This window comes from Vipera berus (assembly GCF_964194415.1).
Source record: "Vipera berus genome assembly, chromosome: Z".
Taxonomy (NCBI): Eukaryota; Metazoa; Chordata; class Lepidosauria; order Squamata; family Viperidae; genus Vipera; species Vipera berus.
Genome location: NC_138205.1, coordinates 54,543,013 through 54,555,726, shown reverse-complemented (window position 1 = coordinate 54,555,726; position 12,714 = coordinate 54,543,013). Strand labels below are relative to the sequence as shown.

The 12,714-nt window shown below is 45.4% G+C and overlaps 1 protein-coding gene across 1 annotated transcript in view; it reads right to left on the bottom strand.

The window, feature by feature from the left end:
* Window positions 1-12,714, bottom strand: part of EPHA5 (EPH receptor A5) — a gene marked incomplete at its 3' end in the record, with an annotated part of 211,151 nt that overhangs the window by 95,785 nt on the left and 102,652 nt on the right. Inside the window, exon 4 of the mRNA XM_081346212.1 lies at window positions 6,957-7,292. Within this exon, the coding sequence (XP_081202338.1) occupies window positions 6,957-7,292 (336 nt within the window). The remainder of the gene's footprint in view (window positions 1-6,956; window positions 7,293-12,714) is intronic.

Genomic DNA, 12,714 nt, shown 5'->3' with positions numbered 1-12,714 from the left:
GCCCAATCCGGGCTCCAGAGGACTTTTACAAGCTCTTCCACCCAGATTTGAGGCTGGGGAACACTTTCATGCCCACTCCATGGCCCAATCCAGGCTCCGGAGGCCTTTTCCTTGCTGTCCAGATCTATGACTGGGGGATGTTTTTGCACCTTGCTGCAGCCCAATCCAGGCCTTTGCCACGCTGCTGTGGCCTGGATCTAAAGCCAGGGAACACTTCCATGCCCCCCCCCGGTGGCCCAATCCAGGCTCCAGAAGTGTTTACCAGGCCCGATCGGGTAGCAGAGGGCTGTGGAACCATCCCCCAGCCTCAGATACAGGCGACCGTGGCCTGAAAAAGGCCTCCGGAGTCTGGATCGGGCCACAGGGGGGCACAGAAATATTCCCTGGCCTCAGATCTGGGCCATAGTGGCCTGGAAAAGACCTCCAGAGCCCGGATTGGGCCATGGGGGGGGGTGCGGAAGGATTCCCCAATCCTAAATCTCGGTGGCAGCAGCCTGGAAAAGGCCTCCAAGCCTGGATTGGGCCATGGAGGGGGGCATGGAAGCATTCCCCAGCCTGAAATCTGGGTGGCAGCAGCCTGGAAAAGGCATCTGGAGCCCGGATCGGGCTGTGGGTGGGTGCGGAAGCATTCCCTGGCCTTAGATCCGGGTGGCAGCAACCTGGAAAAGGCCTTTGGAGTCCAGATCAGACCACAGAGGAAGCACAGAATCATTCACCAGCCTCAGATCTGGGTGGCAGCATCCTGGAAAAGGCCTCCAGAGTCCGGATCGGGCCACAGCAAAGCACAGAAGTGTGCCCCAGCCTTAGATATGGGTGGCAGCATAAATTGCAGCTGAGAAGAGACAGATCTTTTCCAGGTGAGTCTGGCATGGCAGGAAGGGAGGGGGAAGCATGTGGTATCTTAGTAGGTCAGGGAGGCCTTGGGGTCCTCTTCCATCACCAGGCCTTCCATGGCCTTTCCCACCCTGAGTTACTTCATGTTCACTTAATGAGCAAGAGAGTAATCTCATTCAAGGTACGAGATTCACTACCATGAGTTTTCAAGTTACAAATGTAATGGGCAGTCTTCATTACACTCGTAACTCGAGGGCTACCTGTATTACATCATGTGCAAATATTTCCTATTAGGGGCACTTTGCTGGGTTTCTGGATTATTGTGAGGCAAGACTTGGAGACAGCAGGCACGGTTCAGGATGTTTATTAGGGAAGGCACCGGCTTAGAACACCGCCGGGACTCCCTGCTATTTATACACAAACTAGAACAAGCGATAACCGATAACAGTGCGGCGTTCTCCCACCGCATGGCTGCGGCCAATCAGGTGTGGTAGCTGTTGACAGCCACGAGCTGTCAACGAGCTGCGCCTCCGGCCAGCTGGTAACTTTTGACAGCTAGGTTGCTTCTGCGCATGTGCAGCTCCCGGCTCCCTGACAGCTGTCATTGAGCTGCGCCTGCACGGCCGCTTTGACAGCTGTCATGGTCAGCCAGTTGGTGCGCCTGCGTGGTAGTGAGCGGCAGCCCGTTTGACAGCTGTCAGTGGTCTGCCGCGTTTTCTCCTCACGAACTTGGTGAGGGAATGGAACTTGATTAACAACATTTAACCGTTCAATACACAACACCCCTTCCCCCCCCTGCTTGTTTTGTAATGTGTTGACTCGCTGGATTTTGGCGGTTCCTCCCTTCGTATCTTGACCTGCTCCCGGCCCATTCGTAGTCAGCTAGGTATGCAGGAGCCTTTCACTGTCTGGTGGAGCGGCGGAGGTTTCCTTCGGGCTGGTCTCCCTTTCCCCCATTGGGGGAAAGTGTAGGATCTTGGGCTTCGAGGTTCTCCGTGGGTGAGTGGTTGTGGGACGGCGGGCTCTGGTTTTGCTGTGCTGGAGTTTGGCTTTGTAGTGGAGAGGGAGGAGGGTGAAGTGGCAGATTTTGGGGTCCCTTGGTCCTTAGCTGGTCTGCATGGCGTCTGATGTGGAGACCTCCTCCCAAGTCTATCAAGTAGGAGACTGGCCCCGTTTGTTCCAACACAACGCCTTGAAACCATTTGTCCCCTGTCCCATAGTTCCTGGCCCAGATGAGTTGTCCAGCCGGGAAAGTTTTTGGCTGGGGGGGGGGGTGTTCAGCTTCTGCGGCTGCCCTGTCCGGGTGCAGCCTGTCCAGCTTTGTAACCAGCCGGCGGCCCCAGTGAAGTTCGGCTGGTGATTTCCCAGTGGTGGAACAGGGGGTGGAGTGTTGTGCCAGGGGAAATTGAGCCAGCCGGCAGTGCCAGTCTCCGGATATGATCTTCCTTAGGGAATCCTTGGTCACCTTCACCATGACCTCTGCAAGGCCGTTTGAGGATGGATGGAAGGGAGCGGACGTGGTGTGCCTGATTGTGTTGTCCCTGGTGAAAATCTGGAAGTCACGAGAGGTAAATTGGGGGCCGTTGTCAGAGACTAGGATGTCAGGTAGCCCGTGAGTGGCAAAAACCCTCCTTAACCCCCTGATCGTGGCGGCAGTGGTGGTGCTGGAGACAGGGATGACCTCCAGCCATTTAGAAAAACTGTCGACTATGATAAGGAAGTTCTGGCCCTGAAAGGCATAGTCGATGTGTACCCTGGACCAGGGGTTCTTAGTCACCTCCCACTTGTGGACGGGGGCATGTGGCAGGGGGGGTCTTGTTTGTTGGCACATGTAGCAGCCAGCTACATGTTTCTCAATGTCTTTATCCAGTCCCGGCCACCAGAAGAAACTGCGCACAAGTGCCTTCATTTTGATGACACCTGGGTGGCCGTCGTGGAGTGAGTGCAGCGCTTGGGATCTGTGGGGGTCTGGAATGATGACCCGACTACCCCAAAGGACGCACCCTAGGTGGGCTGACCGTTCATGCCGTCTAATATAGAAAGCTTGAAACTCCGGTCCGGGACAGCTGAACTGCCAACCTGTCATTACCCAGGCAAGTACTCTGCCCAGGACCTTGTCCCTGCTCGTTGCTGAGACGATGTCCTTAGCGGACAAGGGGTGGTCTGGCAATTCTTGGATTGCCAGGATGTGGCCGGCTGGTGCTGGGTCTGAGTCTAGAGTGGCCATGGGCAGCCTGCTTAGCCCGTCTGCGTAGCCCATTTGCTTCCCGGGCTTGTGTTCCAGCCTGAAGGAATAAGCCGCCAAGAATGTGGTCCAGCGCAACATTCTTGGGGATAGGATTTGGGGTGTTAGCCTGTCCCACATGAAGAGCCCTAGCAGGGGTTTGTGATCTGTGAAGATCGTAAAGGGGCGACCGTACAGGTAGTCGTGAAATTTTTTCACGCTTGCTACGATTGCTAGGGCTTCCTTGTTGATTTAAGCGTAATTCCGCTCTGCCCTGGAAAGAGTCCTAGAATAATAGGCGATGGGAGATTGAGTCCTGTCTGTGTGTAGGTGGCTGAGAACTGCGCCTATACCATAGGGGGAGGCATCGCAAGTGACGCAGAGGGGCATTTTTTTCCTTGTAGTGAGTGATGGTGGACTTACTGGATAGGAGGTGTTTTAACTTTTGGAAACTGTCATTGTGGACCTGGGTCCACTGCCAGGGGGCTCCCTTTTCGAGCAGCCTATGTAGGGGCTCTGCGATGGTTGCCTTTTGGGGGAGGAAGGCGTGGTAAAAGTTAAGCAGTCCCAAAAAGGCTTGTAGCTCTGTTTTGTTTTTGGGGGGGGGGGGTCGGGCTGCCTTGATAGCCAGAATCTTGGAATCTGTGGGATGGATTCCTTGGGCGTCGATTCTGTAGCCCAGGAAATCAGTGGCTGGAACCCCTATGGAACATTTTTTCTTTTTTAATTTAAGGCCAGTGGTGCAGAATCTGTGTAGCACCTCCTGCAACCTTTCTGCAAGAATTTCTTCGGTCTCCCCTGCAATGAGCACATCATCAAAGTAGGGCCAGACCCCGGGGATTCCTTTGAGAGTTTTTTCCATGGCCTCCTGGAAAATGACAGGTGCCACAGCAATGCCGAATTGCAGGCGGTTAACTTTGAACGCCCCACGGTGGGTGACAATGGTTTGTGCATCCGCTGTCACTTTAGAGACCGGCAATTGCAGGAACGCGTGCGCCAAGTCGAGCTTAGCAAAGATGGTGCCTGACTGGATGGCTGACAGGACATCTTTGACAGCTGGGACGGGGTAGGCGTGGGGGTTTAAAGCTCGGTTGAGGGTGGCCTTATAGTCTGCGCAGATGCGGACTTCCCCGTTGGGCTTTACTGGGGTGACTATGGGGGTTTCCCATGTGCCTCCCTCAGTTGGTTCTAACACCCCAAGATTAACTAGTCTGTCTAGTTCTACTTCAATTTTGGATTTAAGGACGAAGGGGACCCTTCTGGCTTTAATCCTGACTGGCAGGATTTCAGGGTTCAGTTTCAAGTCAATAGGGGGTCCATTGTACTTGCCTAGGGTTCCGTCGAACACGTCTGCATACTGGTGGCAGACAGTTTCTAAGTGTCGGGACTGTAACTGGTTGATCCCGACAATTTTTATTCCCAGGACCTCGAACCAGTCGAGGCCAATGAGGCTGGCACGCCTCCCTAAGGCAATTTGGGCAGTGAGTTCCCTGTGGAACTGCTTGTAATCAACTCTGAGTTTGGTTTTCCCCTTCAGTTTGATAGGGGCCCCCTGGAAGTCAGGAAACAGAATTTGTGAGGGACTTAGGGGGAAAGTGGCGTCTGCAGCGACGCGCGATTCCCTGAAGTGTGTTCCATGATATGATGGAGACTGAGAACCCTGAGTCCACCTCCATCTCGCATGGGACTCCCTGTAATTGAACTTGGATTTTTAGTTTGGGCCTGAGGTAGTTGATGAGTAAGGGCCCCTGGTCCGAGCGGACAGACAAGATGGATGCCCTGTGGTTTTCCCTGGCCATGTTTTGAGGGGACATCCTACCTGACAGGGCGACTTCCAGATCATTGAGGGTTTCTGTGTTCGTGCTGTGGCAGGCAGCACGGATGTGACTGGTCTTTCCACAGCCGTGACACTTGGTGTTCCGGAATCTGCAGGAAGCTCTGGCATGATTTCCGCCACAGCTGGCACACTTGAGCCGGTTTGATGGGGAATTCTTGGTGCCTGCGGCCGATCTGTCGGGTGTTCTGTCAGACTCGTGGCATGTTCGGGGGTTGCTGGGACTCGGGCGGATGGCATCTACTCCAGATTCCTCCTCTGATGTTCCATTGTCGGGATTCCTCAGGTGGTCCTGGTGGACTGACCCGCTGACGGAATTGCCTGATGGAGCCACATCTTCTCTGTGGCTGTCTTTGTACGCCATTATCTCAAGCGTCACCTCAGCGAGGTCCATCGTTGGTTTGGCGACGATCTTTTTCTGCAGCCATTCATTCCGCAGAACTATGATGACCTGGTCTCGGATGCGGTCCTCTAGGTCGGGGAAACGACAACGGCGGGCTGCGTGGCAAACCTCGGCGATGAATGATATGGCTGACTCGTTGTTAGAAGCGACGGGCGAAGTTCAGCCGTCAGTAAAGTTTGGACCGCCATGGCATGAAATGCTGGTTGAGACGGTCGACCAACTCGGCGTAAGGCACAGTAGCAACTGGGTCCGGGCTGCAGAGCCCTACGGCCACGTCGTAGACCGCCGGCCCACTGAGGCATAGAAGTGTGGCGGCCTTGGGGCGATCTTCGAAAATCTTGTTTACGAGGAGGTACCCTTCGACCTGCCTGAGGTGAGATTCCCAGCCTTCTGGTTGCGAGACATCAAATTCCCTAATGTGCCCGAGATTGGCCATGCTGTCCTGGTCCTCGGGTCTGCTTGTAAGGCGAGTGGGTGGAGGGCTCTCCCTGACCAGCGAGTGACTTCAGCGATCGGCTGGTGGGATGGCTTCCCTCCTTCAGCTGCGACTTCAGCTCTGTGACTTCAGCTCTGTCTAAGCAGACCCGAATCCCATCCTCGTCGGCAGGTGGATTATCGTGAGGCAAGACTCGGAGACAGCAGGCACAGTTCAGGATGTTTATTAGGGAAGGCACCGGCTTAGAACACCGCCGGGACTCCCTGCTATTTATACACAAACTAGAACAAGCGATAACCAATAACAGTGCGGCGTTCTCCCGCCGCATGGCTGCGGCCAATCAGGTGTGGTAGCTGTTGACAGCCGCGAGCTGTCAACGAGCTGCGCCTCCGGCCAGCTGGTAACTTTTGACAGCTAGGTTGCTTCTGCGCATGTGCAGCTCCTGGCTCCCTGACAGCTGTCATTGAGCTGCGCCTGCGCGGCCGCTTTGACAGCTGTCATGGTCAGCCGGTTGGCGCACCTGCGTGGTAGTGAGCGGCAGCTCGTTTGAAAGCTGTCAGTGGTCTGCCGCGTTTTCTCCTCACGAACTTGGTGAGGGAATGGAACTTGATTAACAACATTTAACCGTTCAATACACAACAGTTTCTGTTTTTTTTATCTCAGATAAAAATCTTATGCTTGTCAGAATATATCCTTTCACTTATAGAAACAATATATTTCGTGTAAAAGAAACCACAATAAAAATAAAATGACAACAAATTTAAGCTAGTGTGCTTTATATTTTGACAATATCTAATAGTGATATTCTATGGAAGATGTATACTAATAGAACTAAATACATTTTTATTCCTTTTCAAACAATAGTTTTAAACAGATTAACTGCCATATTAATGGCTTTTGGAAAAATATATGTAGATTTCATCATCCTTTCTATTACAAGTGGTAACAATTGAATGTTTTACATTTTATGAGAATTTGATGGTGAAAATCTATTTTGAAAATCTGTTCCTGCAGGATTACATTAACATGAGAAGAAACAGTTTATTATTATTCGCTTATTGATGTATGTTCTTTAATCCAAGATAAAGAAGAGAGGAAAAGATGCTCCTTACTGAAAGCAAATTATTATTTCAAGCAGCTTTCTGTTATGCATCTTCTAACCTGGAAAAGAATTATAGACTACGTCCTCTCAGGAACCTAGTTATCTGTGTGAAATTGCACTTACCTGCCTGGTTTGTGGTTACATTGAGTGAAACAAAGTGCCGTGTAGCTGGATTCTGGCCGGACACACCATTCACTGCCTCAATTTCAAAGGTATAGTTTGTGTGAGCCAGCAGATCTACCATCATCACAGAGGTGTTTTTCAGGTTTCTTTGTTGTGGAAGGTACCTGACATGATTGCCACATGCCTCACAGAGCCCAGAGTGCCAGTTGCACTTCTTGCATGCAATATAATAAGACACATCTTTCCTTCCACCAGTATCAGCAGGAGGAATCCATTCCAGAAAGACACTAGTCTCGTTAACATTTGAGATGGCACTCCGAGGAGCAGAGGGGGGTCCTGGTATGTAAAGTGAGAAAAATAAAGTAAGAATCAGATTCAAATCCCAAGTTCCTATCTAATATTTTTAAAGGTAAAAGAATTATAAACCAAATCCTCTATCAGGATTGGATCCCAATCCGGGAGTGCATTATCATCCAACACTTTCCCATCTTTCCTTAGAGATCAATAAAGGACTTCTAAACAGAATAATGGGAAATCCAATAGCCTCCTCACAGTCTAGCGATTCTTTTAGCTATTTTAACAGTATATTTTAAACTTACAAAAAAAACCTCTTAACAATGAAAACAAATTGAAAACTCACCCCCCCTCCAAAAAAACAATCCTATCCTCTGCTTTCCTAAAAATCTTCTTTGTTAAGAAGACTTCTGGTTTTCTACTTATTCTAATAGTTCTCTATTTTAGAACTATTATAAGTGTATCTGGGTTGCTTTTGAATTTCCTTGTGAGAATGCTGCAGTTAATTTTCTGTATAAACTGCACTGCAATTTCTCTGAATCCTAATCTACAAATACTCCATGAGAGAAATTATCTCATAAAATATTCATTTGGGACTGAAGTAAAGCAAGGTAAGCCAGAGCAGGTAGAGAGAAGATTACACAAAGAAAGTTAGAACATTCATATGTATTCTCAGCCACCTTATATCTAAAATAAGTATCAGAATTCATCACAGCAGTGCAAAAATTCCATCATAGTTTCCTTCTCTGAAAAGAATTGTATCAGTATAGTAATTCCTTTTGATCACATGGTTTCTAACACATACTTTAGAAAGCAGTAAAAAAAGTAAGTTTGCTCAACAATTCCAGAGGAAGAATGCATTGTATGTTGTCACCAGGGGAGGGGGAGTATTGATTTTTTTAAATTGTTTTTGTATTGAGGTTTTATCTTGTGCTGCCAAGAGTCACTGAGAGTGAATTGGCAGCCATATAATTTTTCATAAACAAACAGATTCAACACATCCTTTTGAAATTAGTCTTTGTTACTGAACATAATACCAAGCAACCTATCTTTGGAATACCTATGATTTTCCTGTGATCATATTAGGTCTGCCTGGCTCAGAGATGACTACTATTAAACCTATATGAAACATCTATACATACACTCACAAAATAGTAATGCCTTGTGAGGGTAAAGTGAATAAATTAACCATGGGCCCCAATTTACATGTATTTTCTAATGATCAATATGTCAAATTCACCTACAGAATATTGGGTCCCTGGAATTCTAAGCTGTAGCTAATAAGATATAAACAAAGTAGAGGAATGCATGCTCACCACAAATGCTAAGAAGACTGTTAGCATTAAGCACTCAGATCCAGGTTTCTTTTGAGAATGGTGACGTTAAAATAATTTGTTATAATTCTAAGGTTCTTTATTTATATTGAAGTTTCTATTATGCAGGATCAATCATTTATTCATCATTCATTAAATATTTTAATATGTATAAGAATTATCTTAAGGTAAAGGTTCCCCCGCACATGCGTGCTAGTCGTTTCCGACTCTAGGGGCCGGTGCTCATCTCTGTTTCAAAGCCGAAGAGCCAGCGCTTGTCCGAGGATGTCTCCGTGGTCATGTGGCTGGCATGACTAGACGCCAAAGGCGCACGGAACGCTGTTACCTTCCCACCGGAGCGGTCCCTATTTTTCTACTTGCATTTTTACATGCTTTCAAACTGCTAGGTTGTTAATTTTATCAGTCATGTTGGCTGCTATGAAAAATGCATATTTATTTATTTATTTATTTATTTATTTATTTATTTATTATTAGTTGAATTTATATACCGCCCTATTCCCGAAGGACTCAGGGCGGTTCACAGGGCAGTTAAAACAGTACAAAAAGAGAATAAAATGGAATTAAATTAGTACAAGCCCACAATTCATAATAACAATAAAATTAAAATTTTAAAATTAATTTAATATAATTTAATATGATTTAATTAAAATACTTTAAAATTTAAAATCCCTCAGTCCAGGCCAGACAATTCGAACAACCAAGTTTTTAAGTCCCTGTTTTGTTTGTTATTTTACAAATAACTTCAAGGCACTGATATATCCAACACATTTTCCTCATTCTATTTTCCCCAAAACAACAATCCTGTAAAATGAGTTAGGCTGAGAGAGAGTAACAAGCCCAATGCCACCCAGCTGGCTTTCATGGCCAAGGCTAAAACTAAATGTCAGAACCCACTTCTTTGGTGAGGGGGGCTTTTTCTTTTCTTTTTCTTTTCCTTTCTATGGGTTCTGCCAAACTCCTGGGGGGAAGGGGGAGGCTTTTGGGGAATTGTATGTATATTGCCCTTTTGCTTAGCTGCTACAATGTATCCTCTCCGCTTCCTCTATCTGCTTGCTCTTTGAACTTTTCTCCCCTTGATGCCAACCTGGGGTGAGAAAGGAATGTGCCTCCAGCCATCTGGCTTATCTCTCGCTGTGGAAGAGAAGGTGTGAAGACCCAACAACGTTTTCACAGCCTTGGGAATGCAATCTTATCAGCCTCATCCCCACAGCGGACTTAACACCTGGGGATTGGCCTGTTTGAACTGACTGGATGAACTGTTGGCGTGGGGTTTGCTTTTTGCTCCTTTAACCTATTGATTTGAGTGGGAAACCCTCATATCCTACCTACTATGCCTGCTGTCAACTTCTCCTAATAAAAGTCCCTTTTGTGATGAATCTGTTCCAAGAGTTCTGCTTTCTTGTGAAGAGGTCTTGAGGCGGGTCCTTACAGTCTCCTGAGTTCTAGCCTGGTCCCTTAAGCACTAGATGAAACTGACTGATGTCTACTGAAATGATCTGTATAATTCTATAAATAGGGATGAAATTCCTGTACTGCCTGTCAATAAATCAAATTATTCTTCATTGTAAGTGTGCCTTAGTTTCTTGTTTTAAAGTTGTTTTAAGAAAAATGTTTTTCCTTCAGCATACACAAAAAAGTAAGCACTAATCTTCTTTAGAACCAAGCTGAATTCTTTTATTATTTTCCCTTGCCTGAAAAAAGATGTGAGAAAGAACACTGATATTCAAAAAAGCTCACCATTATTTCATACCTTCACTTCTTTGACATAAGGTATATAGTACATTCAGCTGGGAACCACAACAAAATTAAGTTCCCTGTAATGTACAATTGTATTGTTAATCACATATTTCTTACATTCCCACATAATATTGAAGGAGAGTTTTAAAGCATGTTCGTATTTACCCTGTTGTATAAAAGTATATTAGCATACAGGGCAGCCACTGCTATTGGGCAGCAACAGTACAGGAACATTATGCCCTTTCAAATCTGTTTACTGTGCCTACATTTTTATTTCTCCTGTTCTATGTTATTTGTCTCTGACTATGTCCAATTTTATTTACATTCACATACATTTACATTCACATAAACTCATACATATATTTTTCATATGAAGAACTTCAGTATCCTATGGTTAAAGTATTTAAGTAATTACTTTGTCCTTTGTTTTTATTACCTAGAGTCTATTCTTGCCCCCACTGTATTGTAAGTAAATTTTGGATGCTTAATTTTTTTCCCCAGACATTATGTTTTTTCCTTCTATGGCATCATTTCTTGTATTCTTCTTTGTTTGTTTGTTTGTTTAATTTGTTAACCATTGACTATAATAAAGACTATCATTGCTCTATGTGGGTAGAATAGTTAAATTATAATAGCAAAGAGATGGCTTGGAGATGACTGTAGAGCAGATCACTAACTTCTCATGCATAAGTTCAAAGTTAAGCTAGAGTTGAAAAAGAAAGTCAACCAGTTTCTATAATATGATGTTGACTGTATAGGTACCAGTGTCATGAAAATATCAGGAATCATACTGAAATCCTGCTTCTTAGTAATAGGGAACCAATGAAACTTTTTTAAAAAATTAAAGAAGATATAGAGCAACCTGTGGCCCGTGAACTGCATGTGGACTTGAACAGCTAGTAATGTATCCAAGATAATAAAAAATAGATAAAAATATAAAAAATAAACCATCTCATGACAATTCCTCTTCACTCCATGTAGCCTAGACAAGCCGAAAGGTTGTACAACTATGAGGTAGAGGATAAAAGTGAAAACAGACTGCTAAAGACTGAGAAACTAAATAAAGAAATCAAATGTTAAAACAAATAGTGGAAATTACCAAGAAATGAAAAGAAACCATACCAAAAAAGTCAAAGATCTCAGGAAGGAATGTCACCCAAAATGTCAAAGATCTATTACAAAAAGTAAGGAACAGTATCACAACAATATTTGTAAAGACACTGGATTCAGAATGGAAAAAACAAAGTCTTCTAAAATATGTCCTAATTTAGAAGGAGATTTCAGCCTTAAACTGGTATGGTAAAATCACTTCTAAAAAGATCAAACAAAGAAGGAAATGGTGTATTGAAATTCTGTATAGTAGTGATGTCAATATTCTTAACAGATATTGCTTACTTACCAGAACCTCTAATATTAACATGACGTTAGACCAACACTCTAGTCATTACCAAATCAGCAGACTACAAAAATAATGGAATATCTACAGAAATATGTCAAACAACAGAAGAATATATAGCAGTTCTAACCAAACTCTGCCTGCAAAATTAGGCAACAACAACTGGGTTAAACTTCAATTGAAAAAGATTTATATGCCAACACCAAAGAAAGCAGATGTCAAACCTGACTCACTCCATAGTTTTCTGTAGCAGCTTTCGCTCACAGTTTTGCCAGACAGTAACGGGAAGAGGGTGGTGAATTCCTAAGGGAGGAGGGAGGCACTAGAAAGCAAGTGAACTATCTATTGTCGAGGAGACATTATCTGACAAGGCCAAGTGATGAAGAATTTTTTGATCAAAGCAGAGGGCTTTTCCCAAAGCAAAAGAACTGAACTCAGTTGGTGAACTGTGTGTGGCTCAGAGAGGAAAAAGGGATCTATGTGGGTTTTCACAGGAAAAATCCCAGAGTTTGCCATTCCTACATGGATTTTTCAATAAAGCTACACTCTTGGTTAATCTGAAGAGCCAGGAGTTTCTTTTGTTGAATTTGCCAAATGGGACAGTTGACAGGAGATTTAACAGAGTAAACAAATTATTGGGTAATATCCTTAATTTCACATGGTAGCAAAATAAGGTTTAAGGTCATCCATGGCAGACTAAAGTCATGTAGGGAAGGGAAATGTTAGATTGAGCTGGTTTTAATGTAGGCCATGGGACACAGACATTATTTCTGATTAATGCAAATAAAAGAATACTAACAAGAAATCAGTAATTGCTAGACTTCTGGTTTGACGTTGTGGCGCGACAGGTGCAGGAAGATAGGGCTCCATCTTCTGCATTTGATTTCGTCCCATTAGGGATCCTAAAAAGTCCCTAAAGACACCCTGAAGAGGTGATGGAGAAGGAGGGGACCCTCATGGATCGCGGGAGGGTGGTGCCCTTTCCATTTAATCCAAA